Source organism: Notolepis coatsorum (genome assembly GCF_963971535.1).
Source record: "Notolepis coatsorum genome assembly, contig: SUPER_7_unloc_3, whole genome shotgun sequence".
NCBI lineage: Eukaryota > Metazoa > Chordata > Actinopteri > Aulopiformes > Paralepididae > Notolepis > Notolepis coatsorum.
Genome location: NW_028174878.1, coordinates 317,523 through 340,502, shown reverse-complemented (window position 1 = coordinate 340,502; position 22,980 = coordinate 317,523). Strand labels below are relative to the sequence as shown.

Below are 22,980 nucleotides of genomic sequence, written 5' to 3'. Positions count from 1 at the left end.
GGTACAACTCTATCAGCTGAGTAACAATGTTCAATCAAAGTGTCGAGTGCTACAGTGTAGGTTAGTTTATTAGGACAAGTGCATGGCAGTAAGGTTAGTTAGGGTTAGATAATTATTATAATTTCTTTTTTTTAGATAATGGTTGAATCAAATCAAATCAAATCAAATTTATTTATAGGGCCCGACAACACACGTTAATGTCCCCATGGGCCGTACAGGTCTTCTTTAAACAAGTCAAGAAGACAACATAACAATAAGTCAAGAACAGAACAAGAACACAATAGGGTCCAAACATTTTTTAGATGAATGCAAATAAATGAAAGAATGCAAGCACTCCCAGACATACCCCACGCGAAGGTAAGGAAAAACTCACTAAAACCTAACAATAGGGAAAAAAGCTCCACAGGCGGTGTGGAGGAGAGAAACCTTAGAAGGGCCATTCAAGGGGGGATCTCCCTTCTTAGATGTTGGTGATAGTAGTGTTGCAGACGGACAGTTGGTAAGCATGCACTCATGTGTGTGGTGAAACACAGATGAGTGCATGCAATAGCAACTGTACATTTTGAAAAATTAAAGATAGAGCAAATAGCGATAGCAACTGAACATTTTGAAAGATTAAAGATAGAGTTGATAGCGGATCTATTTGAGGCACAGGGGCGGCGCAAAGAGGGTCACGTCCTCCCCATCTTAGTCACGGGACATTCAACACTCCGGTCGTTGCTCAGGGACAGCCGGAGACAGGGAGATAGGGGGTGGCGCAGAAAGGGTCGCGGACTCCTCGACATCATCGCGGGACATCCGGCACTCCGGTCACCACTACGAGACCTCCGGAGACAGGGGGGCACGCAGAGGGGGTCGCAATCTCCCGGCCTTCGTCACGGGACGTCCAACACTCCGGTCAATACTCCAGGACAGCAAGTCATAGGAAGACAGGGAGACGGGACAGGCGTTAGACAGCTCATGAGATTGTAGTAGGCGGACATAGCAATAGATACAAGTGGTAGGCATATATGTGAATGGAGTAGATATATGAAGTAAGCGTATTATGTGAATAGAATAGAAGTACTTAACCCAGCAATGAAACCGCGTTGACTGTTAATCTGTTAACAGTCTGTTAATCAGTTGACAGGACCACGGACAGACGGCGGTGAATAGCTGATCCAAGAAGTGCGTCTTTAGTCGACGGCGATAGATTGGACGGGTTTCGGCTGTCCTAACTGGGGTGGGTAGTTCATTCCACCATTGTGGGGCAAGGACTGAGAAAAGGCGGCTTCTCCTTGATGACCCTCCCGGAGCTCGGATAGGAGTGGGTCTGAGGCGGCCAGAAGATGCATTTCCCACCGATAGCTCTACTCTGATAGCTCTACTCTCTGATAGCTCTACTCTGATAGCTCTACTCTGATAACTCTACTCCATGTTCCTCTGATAGCTCTACTCCGACAGCTCTACTCCGATAGCTCTACTCTGATAGCTCTACTCCGATAGCTCTACTCCGATAGCTCTACTCTGATAGCTCTACTCCGATAGCTCTACTCTGATAGCTCTACTCCGATAGCTCTACTCTGATAGCTCTACTCTGATAACTCTACTCTGATAGCTCTACTCTGATAGCTCTACGCTGATAACTCTACTGATAGCTCTACGCTGATAACTCTACTGATAGCTCTACGCTGATAACTCTACTCTGATAGCTCTAGCTCTACTCTGATAGCTCTACTCTGATAACTCTACTGATAGCTCTACGCTGATAACTCTACTGATAGCTCTACGCTGATAACTCTACTCTGATAGCTCTAGCTCTACTCTGATAGCTCTACTCTGATAACTCTACTGATAGCTCTATGCTGATAACTCTACTGATAGCTCTACGCTGATAACTCTACTCTGATAGCTCTAGCTCTACTCTGATAGCTCTACTCTGATAGCTCTACGCTGATAACTCTACTCTGATAGCTCTACTCTGATAGCTCTACTCCGATAGCTCTACTCTGATAGCTCTACTCTGATAGCTCTACTCTCTGACACCTCTACTGGAAAAAGACTGGTTAATTTTTGGAAAGGGGCGATGTTTAGCGTGTAATAGTGCACAAACTACAGTATGTAGAAATGAACTGGTTAGTCAGTGATGGACTAATGAACAATGCCTGTCAAAAGAGCCATACTATTGTCTCCATAGCTATAATACAGAGCACACGATGGGTCTTCAAAACATCGCTAAAATGGTTAATAACGCTGGCGCCAATGGGTAAAGATGGGGAAAAGAGCGTGGCGGTCAATGAGTTTTATAAAGGAACACTTGACTTGATATCTCTTGAAACTTGAAACTTGATCTCAAACTGCTCATCCGATCGACTTCACACTTGGCCGGTGTATCGCCGTGTATGTGGATCGTGGTGCCATTTGGCCAGATGGTGGCGCTATAACAATGCACTCTACACTTTGGCATGTAAGGAACGCGGTTGTTTTGCCTAGAGGGGGGATGGGAACAGGGATCAGATAGTGGCGTTGCTGCAAGCGGCACTTCCAGGGGGACAGCTTTGAGCGGGGGGGGGTCACGCGCTCCAAACAGCCTCCAACCTGCCCTCGTCTGAGAGAATGAGGTTGTTATCTTATCTTAGTTCAACTGTGATTGGCTATGGGAGCCAGAGGTCTCCCAGCAGCCACCACTCCCATTATGCTTCAGTGATCATGTCGTGTGTGTGTGTGCGTGTGTGTGTGTGTGTGTGTGTGTGTGTGTGTGTGTGTGTGTGTGTGTGTGTGTGTGTGTGTGTGTGTGTGTGTACGCGCACGCGTGTGTGTGTGTGTGCGCACGTTCGAGCTAAGGATTGTCCCGGTGGCCGATAAATAGGATCGTGGAGGATGTCAATTAATTTTGGGACGACAGTCTTCAGAATTGATATTAATTAATGAATATTCAGGCGCCCTGCTCCCTGTGAGCTCTCGCTGCACGTCAGTGTCTCTGTCTCTCCCCCCCCCCCCCCCCCCCCCCCCCTGAGCTCAGCAGGAGGAGGGAACCGCGGGGCTGTGCGTCCATCAAATGGTGCATTTATACAGCAGCCTGTATCCAAAGTGCTTTACAATGTTTTGTTCCTCACACTTCACCCATTCACACACACATTCACTCACACATTCATCACACATTCACTCACACATTCATCACACATTTACTCACCCATTCATCACACATTTACTCACCCATTCATCACACATTTACTCACCCATTCACTCACACATTCACTCACACATTCATCACACATTTACTCACCCATTCACACACACATTCACTCACACATTCATCACACATTTACTCACCCATTCATCACACATTTACTCACCCATTCATCACACATTTACTCACCCATTCATCACACATTTACTCACCCATTCACTCACACATTCACTCACCCATTCACTCACACATTCACACATTCACTCACCCATTCACTCACCCATTCACTCACACATTCACACATTCACTCACCCATTCACTCACCCATTCACTCACACATTCACACATTCACTCACACATTCACTCACCCATTCACTCACCCATTCACTCACACATTCACCCATTCATTCACACACCGACCGAGGAGGCGACCATGCAGGGTGCCGACCTGCTCATCGGGAGCAGTTAGGCCGTCTTGCTCAAGGACACTTCTTTTGCACTTCGCACTTATAGGGGCGACAGTGGCTCAGGAGGTAGAGCGGTCTGTCTGGTAGTCGGAAGGTTCCCGGTTTGATTCCCGCGCAGCATGTCGATGTGTCCTTGAGCAAGACACTTAACCCCTAATTGCTCCCGATGAGCAGGTTGGCAACCTTGCATGGTCGCCTCCTCTGCCATTGGTGAGTGAATGAGTGATTGTGAGGAACAAAATTGTAAAGCGCTTTGGATAAAAGCTGTTATATAAATGCACCATTTACCATTTTACTTCGACACTGTAATTACTTACTTACTGCCCGATAATCGAACCAGGAACCTTCTCATCACCAGACGACCGCTCTACCTCCCTACTCGGATCACTGATCAAAACCCTCCACACAAGCTAAGTCCACCATTACGAATAAATGTAAAATCAAAATCAATCATAAATCAATCAAATCAATCATGACATGCTTTTGCCAGAAATTCGTAATTGTACTCCAGTAGTGCTCACTCTCTAATTTTACCTCCCTCCAGCCCTCTCTCTGTCTTTATCTCTCTCGGGTACAGGCTGTCCAGAGGTAATACGGATTTATAATAGAGGATTCTTGGAACAAATGTCCTTTTATGGGCAGCACAGTGTTGTAGTGGTTAACACTCACAGCAAGAAGGTCCTGGGTTCAATTCCCGCTTGGGGACCAGGTACCCAGGTGGGGTATCTCCCGGGCCTTTCTGTGTGGAGTTTACATGTTCTCCCCCCGTGTTCGCAAGGGTTTCCCTTCCAGAAAAAGAGATAAACCCAATGGAAAAACATGCAGGACAGGGGGTCGCCAATTAAAATTCTTCTCTGTACTTGACTCATCCCGTCGTTCTTCCCCCCCAAGGGCAGCTGGGAGCAGACATGGGCTCCGTGGGGCAGCGCCCGGGGACCAATCCCTGATGAAGACTAACGGGAGCACTTGGATTGGTCCCCAGCCCATGTCTGCTCCCGGCTGCCCTTGGGGGGAAGGACGACGGGATGAGTCAAATGTGTGCAATGAATAAAGACTTCTTCAAAGTCCAGTTTAATCTTAATCCTTAACTTTGGATTAATTGGAACTTGATTTTGGGGGGAAATCTGTGTATGATTGGTTGTCCTCGCCTGGTGACAATTCTCTGTTAGTGGTGTGACTGATTTCCCTGTAATTTAATCAGCTTGTACCTTTTGCTTTCTGAAGATACTGGATGGACACAGTAGCCTAGTGATTGTAAAATAACAAACAATTTACAATAATGATTATATATTAACTTGATGGACAAGTGATTTTGTTTGCAGATGATTATGTTGGATGAAAATTTAACACTGTTTGAAAATATTGTCAAGGGTTTATTAAGGGGTAGAAGCATATTGCTTCTTCCTATTCCTTTTCAGACAAGATACTGTTTTGTTTATTGTTATTTTTACTTGATTGTTTCTATTGAACTGTTAATGAATGAATATTTTCTTCAGATGAACTCAATTGAGAAAAGGTCGATGATGCTCATTTGTACCACGTTGCGTTCATGTTAAATGTCTCTTCGAATGATTTTAGCTAAACGATAATGTAGAAAAACAAAGATTGTAAATCTGGGACGGTCCACATCGATTCCGGGACGGCTGAGATTGTGTATTCCGGGACTGTTCCGCGAGGCTGGTGAGCAGGCCTGGTGTGTGTGTGTGTGTCACTAACACATGCACACACACACACACACACACACACACACACACACACACACACACACACACACGCACACACACAGTTTGCGGAGGACAAACCTCAGCAGAAGGTGTTGTGATCTCCATGGTAACTGGTCACAGTGTTCTTTGATGTGTGCTGTTCCCACAGCCCCCTGCGGCTCCCGCTGCCGTGTGTGTGTCTGTGTGTGTGTCTACATGTGTGTATGCATGAATATGTGTGAGTGTGTGTACATGTATGTGTGTATCTGTATGTACTTTTGTGCGTGCGTGTGTGTGTGTGTGTGTGCACGCACCAGTGTAATCAGAGTAGGAGCCTGAGGACATGGCATAGCTTTCAGACAACCACACATGGACAAAATCATCCCTCACACACATACACACACACACACACACACACACACACACACACACACACACACACACACACACACACACACACACACACACACACACACACACACACACAGGGGGATAGAGCTAGAAACAGAAGTGGTGCAGTTGGACTGAGGGAGAAGAGAGAGATAAGAGAGAGGGAGAAGATGGAGAGAAGAGAGAAGATAGAGATAGAGAGAGAAGAGAGAGAGATGGTGTGATTAGAAGGAAAGGCTGTTGCATCACGGTACTGCAGTGTTTCCCTCAGGGTGATGGTGGTTGTGACAGATCAGGAGAGGACACACGAACACGATGACCGCGTTCAACCCTCATCTAGACGGATCAGGAGAGGACAAACTATCGCGTTCAACCCTCATCTAGACGGATCAATTTATTGTATTGCTGACTCTGTTCAGCAAGCAATGGATAACCTCCAAAATGTATTTGATGCTCTAGTCTACAGGAAGCTCTCGAGCTTAACCTGGTGCTGAATGCTAGTAAAACTCAAATTTCCCTTTTCTAGATACAGAAACATAGATTACAATTGTTTAAGTATATATACTCTAAATGGATCCACTATTGAGAGAGCCACTGAATATAAATATCTTGGCATTTGGCTTGATGAAAAATGTACTTCTAAATACCACATAGCCAATCTCATCTATTTATGTCAGTTTGGTATTATGGTGATTCATAGTAATGCTGCCCTTCCACTCTTTTACCCCCGAGACACAGTATATCGTTCAGCTCTTAGATTCATTACTGGTGATGGTTACAGCGCTCACCATTGCATCCTGTATGATAATGTGGGTTGGTCTTCTCTATCAGAGAGGCGAAATAGGCATTGGTATCTGTTTATCTTTAAAGGAACACTGCAACTTTTTGGGAAATTCGCTTATTTGCCATCTACCCTGGAGTTAGACAAACGGATACATAGCAGTGATTTCATCACCTCAAAAGCACAGTTTTTCAAAAAGCAACAGTTTTTGAGGTGATGAAATCACTGCGCCCAGGCAGCAGTAGTTCGGCAAAAAATAGTTCTGAGTATATATCTGCGTAGAAAACGAAAATGTCAAATTATAATTATTTATTTCTCCACGTGGTGAATACACAGGTCACAACATGTTTACAGGATCGTTTTGTTAGTTGTATTTGGAGTGTATTTCGTGACTGTTGGGAACTAGGCTACACTGGCACACCTACTTCCAGTGAATGACGCTAAGCTAGGCTAACTGTGCGGCTGTTCCCTGAGCCTAATGCATGCACAGAGAAGAAAAGAGTATGTATCTGCTTGTCTAACTCCAGGGTAGATGGCAAATAAGCTAATTTCCCTAAAATGTGGCGTGTTCCTTTAAGGCCATTGATGGAAAATTGCCACCATATATCAAAATGATGCTAGAATGGAATTACCATTCACTACCATACCACTCAAATGATTGGTTCACACTTAAGGGCGTTTGTTTTGATGCACCAGCTTCCTGGATTGATTTTCAACTCATTCTAAAACTCTATACCTCACTATTCAATTCAATTCAATTCAAATGGGCTTTATTGACATGGGAAACATACGTTTACATTGCCAAAGCCAAAAAAAACAAAACAATCAAACAGAGAAAACAAAAGAAATCAGTACATTACAGAAGGAATTTCTTGTACAGTCTTTATGGTGGTTGTATTCCACTGGATGTCCTTTTCTTGTCACAGCAGCTCACAAATCTTGCTGCTGGGTTTGCACATTCTTGTATTTCTCCCAGTAGGTATGGGAGTTTTAGTACCTCACTATCCTATGGACAATTTAAGAACATGATTACAAACCTCTCCACCTCAGTATGTAACTGTTTTTAATTATCTTTCTTTCTTTGTTTTGTTTTTTCTCTTTTCATCTGTGTTCTTGTCCCTTTTATATGTATTCTGAACGGTTTGTATGTGTAATCTTAATGTTCTTTTTGAGAATAAATAAAGGTTTCAATTAATCAGGATCAGGAGAGGACAAACTATCGCTTTCAACCCTCATCTAGAAGACCGATCAGGATAGGACACACTATCGCGTTCAACCCTCATTTAGACCGAACAGGGGAGACACACGACCACTTTCGAACCTCATCTAGATGGGAATGGCTTTTTTGCCTTGTGCTCTGAGAGGTTCAACATGATTCCCTCTGAGCCAAGATAGACACTCTCTTCCTCAGTAAGCGGCGCCACTGGGAGCTTTAAAAGCCCAAATCGGTGCTCCAAACGTAATGATGTGACAGTTAGTTCTGATCGAGCAATCGGGTTGGCTAACAGGTGGTCCATGAGTGTTGATGTACAGCATAATAGTGCCTTCAAGTGCACCTGGGAAGCGTCTACTTAACCACTTGACTGGCACTCGGTCGCTCTGGTCAGAAATATGCCATAGCAACGGACATGAGCGCTATGAGAGATACAATACTAAACATATAACTATGCAAAAAGAAAAATGTTAATGGCATTCTACAGTTCTGTTCAGTGATGTGCTTTTGCTGGAGGCAACGGCGTACTCGCCCCTCAAGACCTTTTCCAGTGGGGTCTTGAACATGAACAAATCATAAAATGTTCAGCGATGGCTGCACCAACTGATGGCTCACAGTTCACTACTCTCAAGACAATAGACAATAGTTGTTTCGTGTGGCTAATGTCCGGAGTACAGTCCATTATGATGGAAAAGTATTTAGCTTGTTTCACCCGTTTGATTATCTCATCACTTATTTTGTCTCCAATCAGTGCTATGATTTCATTTAGAATGTCACTGCTGAGGTAGTGCACCTTTCTTTGTTTTGAATCCCCCTCAAATGTCCGCTCATGATTGGATCAAATTGTGCCATCAATGTGACGGGAAATTGCCATTATGTGGGTCATATAAGGCATCTGTATGCCCTCTCAAAGCATGGTTCCTTTCTGCTAGGTGACATATTATGGCAATCACTGTGCATTACACCTCTCTGGTGCTGCGCCTCGAGATGCATCAAATCCTGATTGATCTGATCTATGGCTGTCTTAGTTTCGAGTCTTGTCTGGAGTTCATGCCAACTCGTCATATTAGTAGTGCGAGTCTTTGAATACTCATGTTCCTTTAAATGACTTGCTATGTTCTTCCAATTTCAATTTGGTAAGTGCATTATCCTGTTTTCCAAACAGTTTGCACGCAAAACAGAAGACTGAGTCTGTGCTAACCGAATACAGAAGCCATGTTCGCTGTATTTTCTCCCCATTTTTCATTATCATGTTGTAGTTTTCCTTTGTACATCTATGAGGATTTCTCTCAGAGTTCTGGTGGAAAGCAATATCTTTGACCTGTATTGGTCTCTTGATACCACATTGTTGGGTATGACACTTGGCCACTGTGCAGGGTCTTCTGAGGTCAAACCTTTAGTGGTGGTGGTGATACTGCTGCTTGTAGAGGTGGGTGACACGTCATCTTCATGATGGGCAGGTGTTATGGTCTCACTGAAGGTGGATGTTGACGGACAGGGTTCCTGCAGATTTCAACAGGTTACATTTAAGACTTTTTAAGACCACTTTCAATATAAATTTATACATATTTCATGGCCATACCAGCAAAGAATTATGAAGGAAAATGACTAAGAAGTAATTCCATATGTATTGCCCTGATAGGCTATTAGTTTAGTTTACTCAGTTTATTTGATCAGGGACAGTGCATATCAATCAACAGTTATACATTTATAAATTAATACAAATTCAAAACTGTAAATATGCCAACATTAGCAGGGTTGCTGCTTACTTTGCAGCCCGGACATTTCCCCCCCAAACACATTTTAAACATGATACAGAGAAGTTATCACAACATAGAAGTAATGTCCTAATCCAATAACATTTTAAGACCTACAGTATCTGACTTTTTTAGGCACAAAATTCTGATTATTAAATGTAAGACTTTAAGACTCATGGACAAACAGTTGTGAATATCAGCACTTTGAAAGGGATCATGTACATCGGCTAGTGTGTCCTCTTGAGCTTGGTCATAGTAAGAAAATTATATAATTATAGTAGAAAGCATTGCATTCATCATAACTTAAAATGACAGGAACAGCTATCTAAGTTTATATATGCTCAAATGAGCTTTTGAAAAGCAAATATATTGCAAAGTGCATATTGTTCACAAAAATGAAGCAATGAGACACTAGAATATTGCATGTTAGTGTGAAAAACATGATAATTGAGTGTTTCTGTCCTTTGCAGTTATGTGTACTTTTGGGTTATGTGGTAATGTGTACTTTTGCGTACTTTAGGGCACGCCTCACATATCGGCATGTAACTCGAGAACCGCTGAACGGATTTTGTCACCTGAAAGGGCAATTGACAGGCAACAAATAGGGCTTTAATTCTATCTATATATTGTATTAAAAGAAATGCACACCCGAGACACTAGAGGTCGGCAAAGAATCGTCCACATGTGGGCCCTTAAATGTTAAGAGGTCAATGTTTTTAAATATTTTTTTTGTAGCCAAGAGTAAAGACCATACCCCTATCAAAAACAGTAGTCAAAGTGTATATTTTCATTTTTACCGATGTTTTATACGATTTATCGGAAATACAAATTTATCGGAAAATGCTAATTATCGTAAAAACCGCAAGAAATTACTAAATCCAGATTCAACCCTGCCATTGGAAAGAGGAGCATTTTCCCTATCCATAGATGTATGATTTGACCATAATAAGGTCAAGTTCAAGGTCAAATATGAATTTATAATTAAAGTCGATTATCATTAATTACTGTATCTACAAATCCTTCTGTTTAATCATCTTTCCGGGGTTCATTTGCTCTTTGTACACATGATCTCAATAAGGTGGTGAATGAGCTCAGTGAGCATTTTCTCCTACCCGTATCAATTTTTGATTTCTTCATTACAATTTACTCAGCCTAGTAACAGACACAATATTTCTGACACTGGAAATACATACCCCCAGGTCCCTAGATGTTCCTAGATACCAAGAACATGCAAATTGACCTTGCAAAAGTGGAGCAATCTTCCATTTACTTAGACATGTACCTTTAGGCGAAAACGGTCTACAGATTAACAGGTTAAGGCAGGACATGGGTTGCCGTCACTGCTGCTGAGTACATTGTCAGCCCTCGGGGGGGGCCCCCTACTGCCAGGGGCCCCAATCAGTTGCCTGGCTTGCCTGTGCAGATGCTTCGCCTCTGCATATCCTGCATAGCTCAATGGGTAGAGAGTGTAGTACTACTACTGATTAACTAGGAGTTAAATTCCCACTTAGACCACAATGGTCAAATGGATTGTACCAGGTCATGGCAGGAGGAAGCTTGGTCAGGGATGGTCAGAATTATGTTTGCTTTTTATCTACCCTTGATGCACACGCATACTGGTCCGTGATGGAAACCCATTATTTGTATCTAACCTTGATGCACACATATACTGGTCCGTGATGGAAACCCATTATTTGTATCTACCCTTGATGCACACACATACTGGTCCCTGATGGAAACCCATCTATTCGTCAACATCCACCAAACACTTTTGTATGGATTGTAAAACCTTTTCTTCCGGCATGATTTAGCTTCCACAAAAGCCCACTTGAAACGGTACCGCTGCCCAACGCCACTTGTCCGTCTCGACTAGTAATTGGCTCCAGTCGTCTGTCTGTTTTGGGCCTTTTTTGTTTGGTCTAAAAACAACCCAGAGGAGGCACACTAGCTTCCTCCCACGCTTCACGTCACTTCGTCTCGCTGTCGTGAGGCAAACTAGTTAATTTCACTTCACTTTTCCTGTCGGGGGGGGGGGGGGGGGACGCGTGTGTGGGCTCCCAGGAGACCCGGGGGGTCTCTCTCTCTCGGTGTCTCTCGCTGTGCCGCGAGGTACAGCACAGCCGCTTGTGTGAGTGATGAGCGGAGTCGTTCTCCGCGAGGAGAACTTTACATTGGAAAGCGTGAAGCGGTGTATCTTGAAGATTGGACAGGCTTGTTCTCTCACTCGGTGACAGTGCTGTCTGCGTGGAGGAGATGCCTATCCCTCCCACCAACAACAAGCTCTGATCTATTTTCATCTCTTGCTTGTTCTAAATCTTTTTCCTTTCTTTCTCCTATTTATCTCGTTTTCCACTTCTTCTTTTTTGCCCTCCCTCGCTTCCTCCCATCCCTCGACGAGAAGGCCTACTGGGAGGAGGTTGATGTACTGGCACGCTGGTGCCGGGATAACAGCCCAATCCTGAACATTGGTAAAAACCAAGGAGCTGATTGTGGATTTTAGGAGAATACAGCAGGGGACACACACGCCACTGTGGATAAATCACAGAGAACCTGACATGGACAACACACATAGACTGTGGTAAAAAAGGCGAAACATCGCCTCTATCACCTGAGACAATTAAGGAAGTTCAGAGTATCGGGGAAGATACTCCATTCCTTCTATTCCGGGCTTTGCTGGTTAGCCGACCAGCTACCTAACGTTACTAGCCTCCCTTGCGCTTGCCAAGTTCACGTTTAGCCTACCAGTTGAAAGTAAGTAATCAAATACTTGGTCGGCCGTCCATACTGACACAATTGGCAGTGTCAGCGGGTTGGAAAGCCGGTGGGTGGGTCCTGGTCGTTGTAAACAGCGACTCCTACAGTTCGGTCGGGGCGCCTGCACAGCAAGGAAAGGACCTGGGGGAGGTAGTGTGACCCTTCCACACGTTACACTCTCCCAGCGAGAGTCCGCGCTGCCAGGTGAAAAGAAGCGGTGGGCTGGGTACACATGTGTCGGAGGAAGCATGTGATAGTCTCCGCCCTCCCAGACCGACGGTAGGGGGTAGAGTGCGCAACGACCAGGAAGGGGATTGGGAATTGGCATAACGACTAACATTGGGATGGGAGAAAAACGGAAAAAGGAGGGGGGAAAAAGATAATACAAAAAAAGAGTAACTACATGACATTCAGAAGAGCAGACATTCAGAAGAGTAGCTACAGACATTCAGAAGAGCAGACATTCAGAAGAGTAGCTACAGACATTCAGAAGAGCAGACATTCAGAAGAGTAGCTACAGACATTCAGAAGAGCAGACATTCAGAAGAGTAGCTACAGACATTCAGAAGAGCAGACATTCAGAAGAGTAGCTACAGACATTCAGAAGAACAGACATTCAGAAGAGTAGCTACAGACATTCAGAAGAGTAGCTACAGACATTCAGAAGAGTAGCTACAGACATTCAGAAGAGTAGCTACAGACATTCAGAAGAGTAGCTACAGACGTTCAGAAGGGTAGCTACAGACATTCAGAAGAGTAGCTACAGATGTTCAGAAGAGTAGCTACAGACATTCAGAAGAGTACCTACAGACATTCAGAAGAGTAGCTACAGACGTTCAGAAGAGTAGCTACAGACGTTCAGAAGAGTAGCTACAGACGTTCAGAAGAGTAGCTACAGACATTCAGAAGAGTAGCTACAGACATTCAGAAGAGTAGCTACAGACATTCAGAAGAGTAGCTACAGACATTCAGAAGAGTAGCTACAGACATTCAGAAGAGTAGCTACAGACATTCAGAAGAGTAGCTACAGACATTCAGAAGAGCAGACATTCAGAAGAGTAGCTACAGACGTTCAGAAGAGTAGCTACAGACATTCAGAAGAGTAGCTACAGACATTCAGAAGAGTAGCTACAGACATTCATAAGAGTAGCTACAGACGTTCAGAAGAGTAGCTACAGACGTTCAGAAGAGTAGCTACAGACATTCAGAAGAGTAGCTACAGACATTCAGAAGAGTAGCTACAGACATTCAGAAGAGTAGCTACAGACGTTCAGAAGAGTAGCTACAGACGTTCAGAAGAGTAGCTACAGACATTCAGAAGAGCAGACATTCAGAAAAGTAGCTACAGACATTCAGAAGAGCAGACATTCAGAAGAGTAGCTACAGACATTCAGAAGAGCAGACATTCAGAAGAGTAGCTACAGACATTCAGAAGAGCAGACATTCAGAAGAGTAGCTACAGACATTCAGAAGAGCAGACATTCAGAAGAGTAGCTACAGACATTCAGAAGAGCAGACATTCAGAAGAGTAGCTACAGACATTCAGAAGAGTAGCTACAGACATTCAGAAGAGTAGCTACAGACATTCAGAAGAGTAGCTACAGACGTTCAGGAGAGTAGCTACAGACATTCAGAAGAGTAGCTACAGACGTTCAGAAGAGTAGCTACAGACATTCAGAAGAGTAGCTACAGACGTTCAGAAGAGTAGCTACAGACATTCAGAAGAGTAGCTACAGACGTTCAGAAGAGTAGCTACAGACGTTCAGAAGAGTAGCTACAGACGTTCAGAAGAGTAGCTACAGACGTTCAGAAGAGTAGCTACAGACGTTCAGAAGAGTAGCTACAGACGTTCAGAAGAGTAGCTACAGACATTCAGAAGAGTAGCTACAGACGTTCAGAAGAGTAGCTACAGACATTCAGAAGAGTAGCTCAGACATTCAGAAGAGTAGCTACAGACATTCAGAAGAGTAGCTACAGACATTCAGAAGAGTAGCTACAGACGTTCAGAAGAGTAGCTACAGACATTCAGAAGAGCAGACATTCAGAAGAGTAGCTACAGACATTCAGAAGAGCAGACATTCAGAAGAGTAGCTACAGACATTCAGAAGAGCAGACATTCAGAAGAGTAGCTACAGACGTTCAGAAGAGTAGCTACAGACATTCAGAAGAGTAGCTACAGACATTCAGAAGAGTAGCTACAGACATTCAGAAGAGCAGACATTCAGAAGAGTAGCTACAGACGTTCAGAAGAGTAGCTACAGACATTCAGAAGAGTAGCTACAGACATTCAGAAGAGTAGCTACAGACATTCAGAAGAGTAGCTACAGACATTCAGAAGAGTAGCTACAGACGTTCAGAAGAGTAGCTACAGACATTCAGAAGAGTAGCTACAGACATTCAGAAGAGTAGCTACAGACATTCAGAAGAGTAGCTACAGACGTTCAGAAGAGTAGCTACAGACATTCAGAAGAGTAGCTACAGACATTCAGAAGAGATTAGTTGCATCTGTGCTTTTTGAAAACACCTGCCATTTCTCTGTATCTCTCCCTGTGTGTGTATCTCATTCCTCCCTCCCCGCCTCTATGGAGAGCTATCTCTCTCTCGCTCTCTCTCTCTCTCTGTGTGTGGCCTCCCATATCTGTCTCTCCCACCCGGGGCATAGAGACTCTAAAGCTGTGGACATGGTGGTGATCAGGCTGTCTGTAGCCGACTATATTATTATATTTGGTTATAGACTTTACTACATTATTCTATTTGGTTATAGACAGTGATGCGTTGCTCATTTCAACACTGGTTGCACGCGCTTTAACGGCGCCACGTGCACACGCGCTCCTGCACATGCGCATAAATGTTCCCTCGCGTGTGCACAGACTAAAGACAATGCCTAATTGCCTCTACGAATGGAATGTAACACATTTCATTCACAAGTTTCGTGTGAATGTATTTGAACACACCTGACGACCTGATCTATTGATATGCAAAGTAGCCATGGTGGGTACTTAGCGAGTTGGCGCATCAGTCGAGTGCAGCGCATTCCTGTGTGCACGCGCGTGCACATCCTTGCATGTGCGTGCGCGTGCTTCTGCTCACAGAGTGCGGTTGTACAGCGTGCAACCCCGTCCCATGAGCAATGCACCTCTGGTTATAGACTTTACTACATTATTATATTTGGTTATAGACTTTACTACATTATTATATTTGGTAATAGACTTTACTACATTATTCTATTTGGTTATAGACTTTACTACATTATTCTATTTGGTTATAGACTTTACTACATTATTATATTTGGTTGTAGACTTTACTACATTATTCGATTTGGTTATAGACTTTACTACATTATTCTATTTGGTTATAGACTTTTCTATAGTATTATATTATATTTGGTTATAGACTTTACTACATTATTATATTTGGTTATATACTTTACTACATTGTTCTATTTGATTATATACTTTACTACATTTTTCTATTTGGTAATAGACTTTTCTATAGTATTTAAACTTGATGCTGCATTAGACAACAGTACAGTAAGTCTTAGTTCCACTGGTCTAGAGTATTAAACTCGATGCTGCATTAGACAACAGCAGAGGTAGTTATGTGTGAGTTGGTGCTGAAACCTCCTCATTTTACATCTGGGCACTTTCATGAGATGACATTTTACATGGAAGCAACCGAGTAAATAAAGCCAAACATTTCAGTCAGACGGGTTTTCTCCTCTTGTTCACAGAGGACATCTCTCCAACGTCTCCATATCATCTCAGCATGTATTGGGACTGTCCTCATCTCCCTCCCTCTCTGCAGTGTTTTAATTACTCTATCCCTCGTTTCCATCATCCCTTGCTCCTTCCCTCCGTCGCCCCGAGCTGCTCCTCATTCCTTTTAATTAATCCACACAGATTTAGAACCTTCACCCTGCTGCGTGCACACACACCCCTGCTGCGTGCACACACACACACACACACACAGACGCACATAGAGTACACACACACACACATACACAGACGCACATACACACACACATACACACGCACATACACACACATACACACACGCACACACCGATGCACACACACACAGACGCACGTACACACACACATACACAGACGCACAGACGCACACAATCACACACTGCACACACACACATACATGCACGCATGCACACACACTGCACACACATACACACACACGCACACACGCACACTCACACACTGCAGACACACACTGCAGACACACACTGCACACACACATGCACACACACACTGCACACACGATAGCACAATCCCAACAGACAACAACAACTTCACGGTTTCTCTTTGAAAGTTCCCTCTGAGAGATGAAAGCAGGGGAAGACGCCCGGTCTTGATGTTATTATTTGATACCGTCTCGTGTCTCGCAGGTTGTTTGACTCATGTGTGTTTCCGTGTGTCTCTGTGTGTCTCTGTGTGTCTCTGTGTGTCTCTGTGTGTCTCTGTGTCCCTGTGTGTCCCTGCGTATCCCTGTGTGTCTCTGTGTGTCTCTGTGTGTCCCTGTGTGTCTCTGTGTGTCTCTGTGTCCCTGCGTATCCCTGTGTGTCCCTGTGTGTCTCTGTGTGTCTCTGTGTCCCTGCGTATCCCTGTGTGTCTCTGTGTGTCTCTGTGTGTCTCTGTGTGTCTCTGTGTGTCCCTGTGTGTCTCTGTGTGTCTCCATGTGTCTACGTGTGTCTCTGTGTGTCTCTCTGTGTCTCTGTGTGTCTCTGTGTGTCCCTGTGTGTCCCTGTGTGTCTCTGTGTGTCTCCGTGTGTCTACGTGTGTCTCTGTGTGTCTCTGTGTGTCTCTGTGTGTCTACGTGTGTCTCTGTGTGTCTCTGTGTGTCTCTGTGTGTCTCTGTGTGTCCCTGTGTGTCCATGTGTGTCTCCGTGTGTCTCTGTGTGTCTCTGTGTGTCTCTGTGTGTCCCTGTGTGTCTCTGTGTGTCTCTGTGTGTCTCTGTGTGTCCCTGTGTGTCCATGTGTGTCTCTGTGTGTCTCCGTCTGTCTCTGTGTGTCTCCGTCTGTCTCTGTGTGTCTCTGTGTGTCTCCGTCTGTCTCTGTGTGTCTCCGTCTGTCTCTGTGTGTCTCTGTCTGTCTCTGTGTGTCTCCGTCTGTCTCTGTGTGTCTCCGTCTGTCTCTGTGTGTCTCTGTCTGTCTCTGTGTGTCTCCGTCTGTCTCTGTGTGTCTCCGTCTGTCTCCGTGTGTCTCTGTGTGTCTCCGTCTGTCCCCGTCTGCAGGGCTCCTGTGGCAGCATGCAGCTGATGGAGACGGAGTTCTCCAAGACCCTGGGCGAGATGGTGAACCTCCACCTCCACCACCAGAAGAGCATCCCGGCGTTCCTGTCGGCCGTGACCCTTGACCTCTTCAGCCGTCAGACCACCGTGTGAAACCGTCTCGATGCTCGAGGCCACAGGGCCGTCGTGCCGGTCGCCGGAAGGGGAGGCCTCTGGCGACCACGGCGTCTCCTCCTAGCGTGCATGCCCTCGTAGGGAATGTTTTCTCCAAATCATCCCTTGAGAATCCAGGACCTCTATAGCTTTCAGTGGCCATTCAGTGGCCACCCTTTATATTGTGACAGCACCCTTTATATTGTGACATCACCCTTTATATTGTGACATCATCCTTTTAGAATGTTCCCTTCTCACAAACCTCATCCCATATATGAAGCGTCAGACCTGACACGTTAGAAAATAGACTAACGTGCTGGATCTGACCCCTCAGCTACCATAGTTACCCCTCAGCCCCCCTAGTTACTCCTCAGCTACCATAGTTACCCCTCAGCTCCTCTAGTTACCCCTCACCCTAGTCTTCAATATGAAAATGCCTTTCTTTTTCTTTCTTTTTTTAGACGAGTTTGATTTGGATGTAAAGCTTCGGATTGGATGAATAAAGATGTATTGTAGACGTGTGTTTCAGGTTACAGTATGTGAGCCTGTCCTGAGACTCTCGGCGAGGCAGAATGTACACCTTACACAACCCAACATGTCTAATGTACACCTTACACAACCCAACATGTCTAATGTACACCTTACACAACCCAACATGTCTAATGTACACCTTACACAACCCAACATGTCTCATGCCTCTAGCAAGTTCAGGCACAAGATCAACCAGCTAAAATGTTTTAAGCTAAATGTAAGTCCATTGTAAAAAAAAAATTTAAAATAAAAGAAATGTATATCTGTATAGTCTGTATATATCATTTTAAATGGTGTCGCACATTTCTAGGCACAGAGATGTCAACATATGAGGTTTAAAACATGACAGAACATCATATGCCACATCCTGAATGACCCAGAGGACATGAGATGAGATGAGCGATGACATTACTGATACCACATAGAACCTTCCTGTATCATACAGCACTAGAGAAGACATCACTGATACCACATATAACCTTCCTGTCTCATACAGCACTAGAGAAGACATTACTGATACCACATAGAACCTTCCTGTATCATACAGCACTAGAGAAGACATCACTGATACCACATATAACCTTCCTGTCTCATACCGCACTAGAGAAGACATTACTGATACCACATATAACCTTCCTGTCTCATACCGCACTAGAGAAGACATTACTGATACCACATAGAACCTTCCTGTCTCATACAGCACTAGAGAAGACATTACTGATACCACATAGAACCTTCCTGTCTCATACAGCACTAGAGGAGACATTACTGATACCACATAACCTTCCTGTCTCATACAGCACTAGAGAAGACATTACTGATACCACATAACCTTCCTGTCTCATACACCACTAGAGGAGACATGATTGATACCACATAGAACCTTCCTGTATCATACAGCACTAGAGGAGACATCACTGATACCACATAGAACCTTCCTGTATCATACAGCACTAGAGAAGACATCACTGATACCACATATAACCTTCCTGTATCATACAGCACTAGAGGAGACATCACTGATACCACATATAACCTTCCTGTATCATACAGCACTAGAGGAGACATCACTGATACCACATATAACCTTTCTGTCTCATACAGCACTAGAGAAGACATTACTGATACCACATATAACCTTTCTGTCTCATACAGCACTAGAGGAGACATCACTGATACCACATAGAACCTTCCTGTATCATACAGCACTAGAGAAGACATTACTGATACCACATATAACCTTCCTGTCTCATACAGCACTAGAGAAGACATCACTGATACCACATATAACCTTCCTGTCTCATACAGCACTAGAGAAGACATTACTGATACCACATAGAACCTTCCTGTCTCATACAGCACTAGAGAAGACATTACTGATAACACATAGAACCTTCCTGTCTCATACAGCATGTTATGTACCAGGAGCTGATCACTCCTGTGTCACTGTGCAGGCAGGCCTGATTACTCCTGTGTCACGGGGCATGCAGGTGAGGGCTGCCAATTAGCCAATTAGTGCTGATTGGTTACCTGCTGGGAGCTTTAAAGCCAGCCCTAGTAACACACATGCAGAGTCGGTGCTTAGAGGGAGAGCTGTCACATTCTTCCAATCCGTGTCCGTTGGGTTTAATTTAGTACATTAGTTTACATTTACATTAATAGTTCCTTGATATAGTAGCATTTTGAGTTAGAGCACGGGGTTTTGGTGTTGGTTTGCACATAGGTTGCGTGCCCATGAGCCAGGGTCGTAACACAGCACTAGAGAAGACATTATTGATAACCTTCCTGTCTCATACAGCACTAGAGAAGACATTATTGATAAAAACATATAACCTTCCTGTCTCATACACCACTAGAGAAGACATTACTGATACCACATAGAACCTTTCTGTCTCATACAGCAGAGAAGACATTACTGATACCACATTATAACCACAGCTCTATGAAATGATGTAGATGGAAGTACCTTGTCTTATAGGGAGTGCTACCTTATCATTTAATTGAGCTGTAATCAACACGACACAAGGATTCAATGTCCCCGATGACTGGTGGCCATATTCAAACTTATTTACTCACAATAAACTCAAACTAAATGAATCAAATCAAAACTGTTCAGAGTTCTTGGGGGGGGGGGGGTGAGATTATGTGTAAAAATAAATCAGCTGGTGAAGAGCCCCTTTAACCCTTTCAGCTCCGCGACCACGCCGGAATGCACCTCGACGACAACCCAACTTTCCAATGATGATGTCACAACGTCCACTGGCCAATGAGAGCCATGAGAACTCACACCTGAAAGGGGTAACTCTATTAATGAAAACATGAGAATTCATAAAAATATAAGGCAGACAATGACGATCACAAATATCTATTGATGAGAACGAAACTGACAAAATATATTCAGCAGCCTCAAGATCCTCTGTGTGAAACCTCTGACCTCTCCTGGTCACAGACACACTGGTCAAGAAAGCTCTCCTGGTCACAGACACAGTGGTCAAGAAAGCTCTCCTGGTCACTACCTGGTCACAGACACTGGTCAAGAAAGCTCTCCTGGTCACAGACACTGGTCAAGAAAGCTCTCCTGGTCACAGACACTGGTCAAGAAAGCTCTCCTGGTCACAGACACAGTGGTCAAGAAAGCTCTCCTGGTCACTACCTGGTCACAGACACTGGTCAAGAAAGCTCTCCTGGTCACAGACACTGGTCAAGAAAGCTCTCCTGGTCACAGACACTGTTCAAGAAAGCTCTCCTGGTCACAGACACTGGTCAAGAAAGCTCTCCTGGTCACAGACACTGGTCAATAAAGCTCTGCTGGTCAGACACAGTGGTCAAGAAAGCTCTCCTGGTCACAGACACTGGTCAAGAAAGCTCTCCTGGTCACAGACACTGGTCAAGAAAGCTCTCCTGGTCACAGACACACTGGTCAAGAAAGCTCTCCTGGTCACAGACACAGTGGTCAAGAAAGCTCTCCTGGTCACAGACACTGGTCAAGAAAGCTCTCCTGGTCACAGACACACTGGTCAAGAAAGCTCTCCTGGTCACAGACACAGTGGTCAAGAAAGCTCTCCTGGTCACAGACACAGTGGTCAAGAAAGCTCCCTGGTCACTACCTAGACACAGTGGTCAAGAAAGCTCTCCTGGTCACTACCTAGACACAGTGGTCAAGAAAGCTCTCCTGGTCACTAACTAGACACAGTGAAGCTCACCAGCTGCTCTTATTTCCGGAGGAGACTGAGGAAGCAATGAACGCCAGCATCCTTCCAAACCTCTACAGGTGCAGCAGCATAGAGAACTTGCTGACGGTACGGGAACTGTTCTGCCCACAGCCACCCAGCACTGTTCTCCTTGTTACTGTCTGGCAGCAGATACAGGGGCACAGCCACCCAGCAGGCATTTTGTTCTCTCCGTTACTGTCTGGCAGCAGATACAGGACCGCAGCCACCCAGCACGCTGACTGTCCTCCTTGTCTGCATGTATCAAAAGACTCGAAGACCATTTTTACCACAAGGCCCTATCAAACCACGACTGATGCTATTGAACCTGGACTGCTGCGCACCAAGGTGTAATACTGTTGTGCAATACACTTCACTTTTTATTCACACAAATCCCCGTTTCACATACAGTATGTATATAGCGCTTCTAGTTATTGTCTCACTCCATTCTCTCATATCTCGCATTTCATTCCTTTCTCCCATTCCATGTGTGCAATACACTGGTGTACTCTAATAATAGTAACAGCTTGGATTTATATAACGTCAGTGCCTTTCAAGAAACGCAAGGACGTTTGCTCTACACACAAGTCCTTTTTCACATACTGTATGTTATATTAATGAGTAATATAGTCTAAATATATAAATAAGTCATAATAATCATGATTTATGATTATTTATTTAAATATATACTTTATATTTTACTTTTAACCCTTTTTTCTTTATGGCAAATTAACTTATGCCATATATATATATTTATGTATTTATTTTTATCTTTATATAATGATAATTCATTACATGTATACAGTGTACTGTAGCGCTTTTCTAGCGCTCCCCACAATGTAGGGTGGAAATTGCCTCCTTCACCACCACTGGTAGCACCCAACCTTGGGCTACGCAGGCTCAATGGCTGCCACACACTGGCACCGACCAGGCACACATCACACTACACAATGGCTGAACGGCTCAGGAGACGGGGATTGATATCAGTGAATTAAGCGAGATATGACTTATCTCTATTGCAGTCGGTGTTCTTACAGCTGAGCTGACCTGTTTCTCTTGGCAGATACGTTTCATTGATGCTGTGTTAACCTATGGCTAATAAAGTGAAAGTCAAACTGATGATACATTTATCCAAAGCGCTTTACAAGTTGTTCCTCACATTTTACCCATTCACTCATTCACATTCCCACACTGATGGCAGAGGCAACCGAATGGCGGAGGATTACGAATTACCAGGCGACTCCTGTACCTCCCGAGCCACTGTCGCCTCATGATATATACAGTACACGTGCGAATGTGTGCGCACACACAGACAGTATATTCATCACCCCTCATATTCACAGTGTTCCATTATATCCAGTAGTCGTAGTCTAGTATTGACTATAATAATAACTTTATTTGTATAGCACTTTTCATACAGAAGTTGCAGTTCAAAGTGCTTCACAACAGTAAAAAATACAGGCATAAGCGAGCATAAAAAAGATAGAGAGGTAGCAAGGTAAGGTAAATCACAGTGTTTCACATTAGGATCTAGCATCCCAATAGGCCTCTCTGTTTGCAGTTTCATTCAGTAATACAAATAATAAAAATAGAATAGACTGTAAAAAAAAA

At 44.1% G+C, this 22,980-nt stretch overlaps 1 protein-coding gene across 1 annotated transcript in view; it reads left to right on the top strand.

Annotated features, from left to right (window-relative positions):
• Nucleotides 1–17,629, top strand: part of mad1l1 (mitotic arrest deficient 1 like 1) — a gene marked incomplete at its 3' end in the record, with an annotated part of 226,511 nt that extends 208,882 nt beyond the window's left edge. The window contains exon 20 of the mRNA XM_084338322.1: nt 17,480–17,629. Within this exon, the coding sequence (XP_084194448.1) occupies nt 17,480–17,629 (150 nt within the window). The remainder of the gene's footprint in view (nt 1–17,479) is intronic.
• Nucleotides 17,630–22,980: the final 5,351 nt, after the last annotated feature.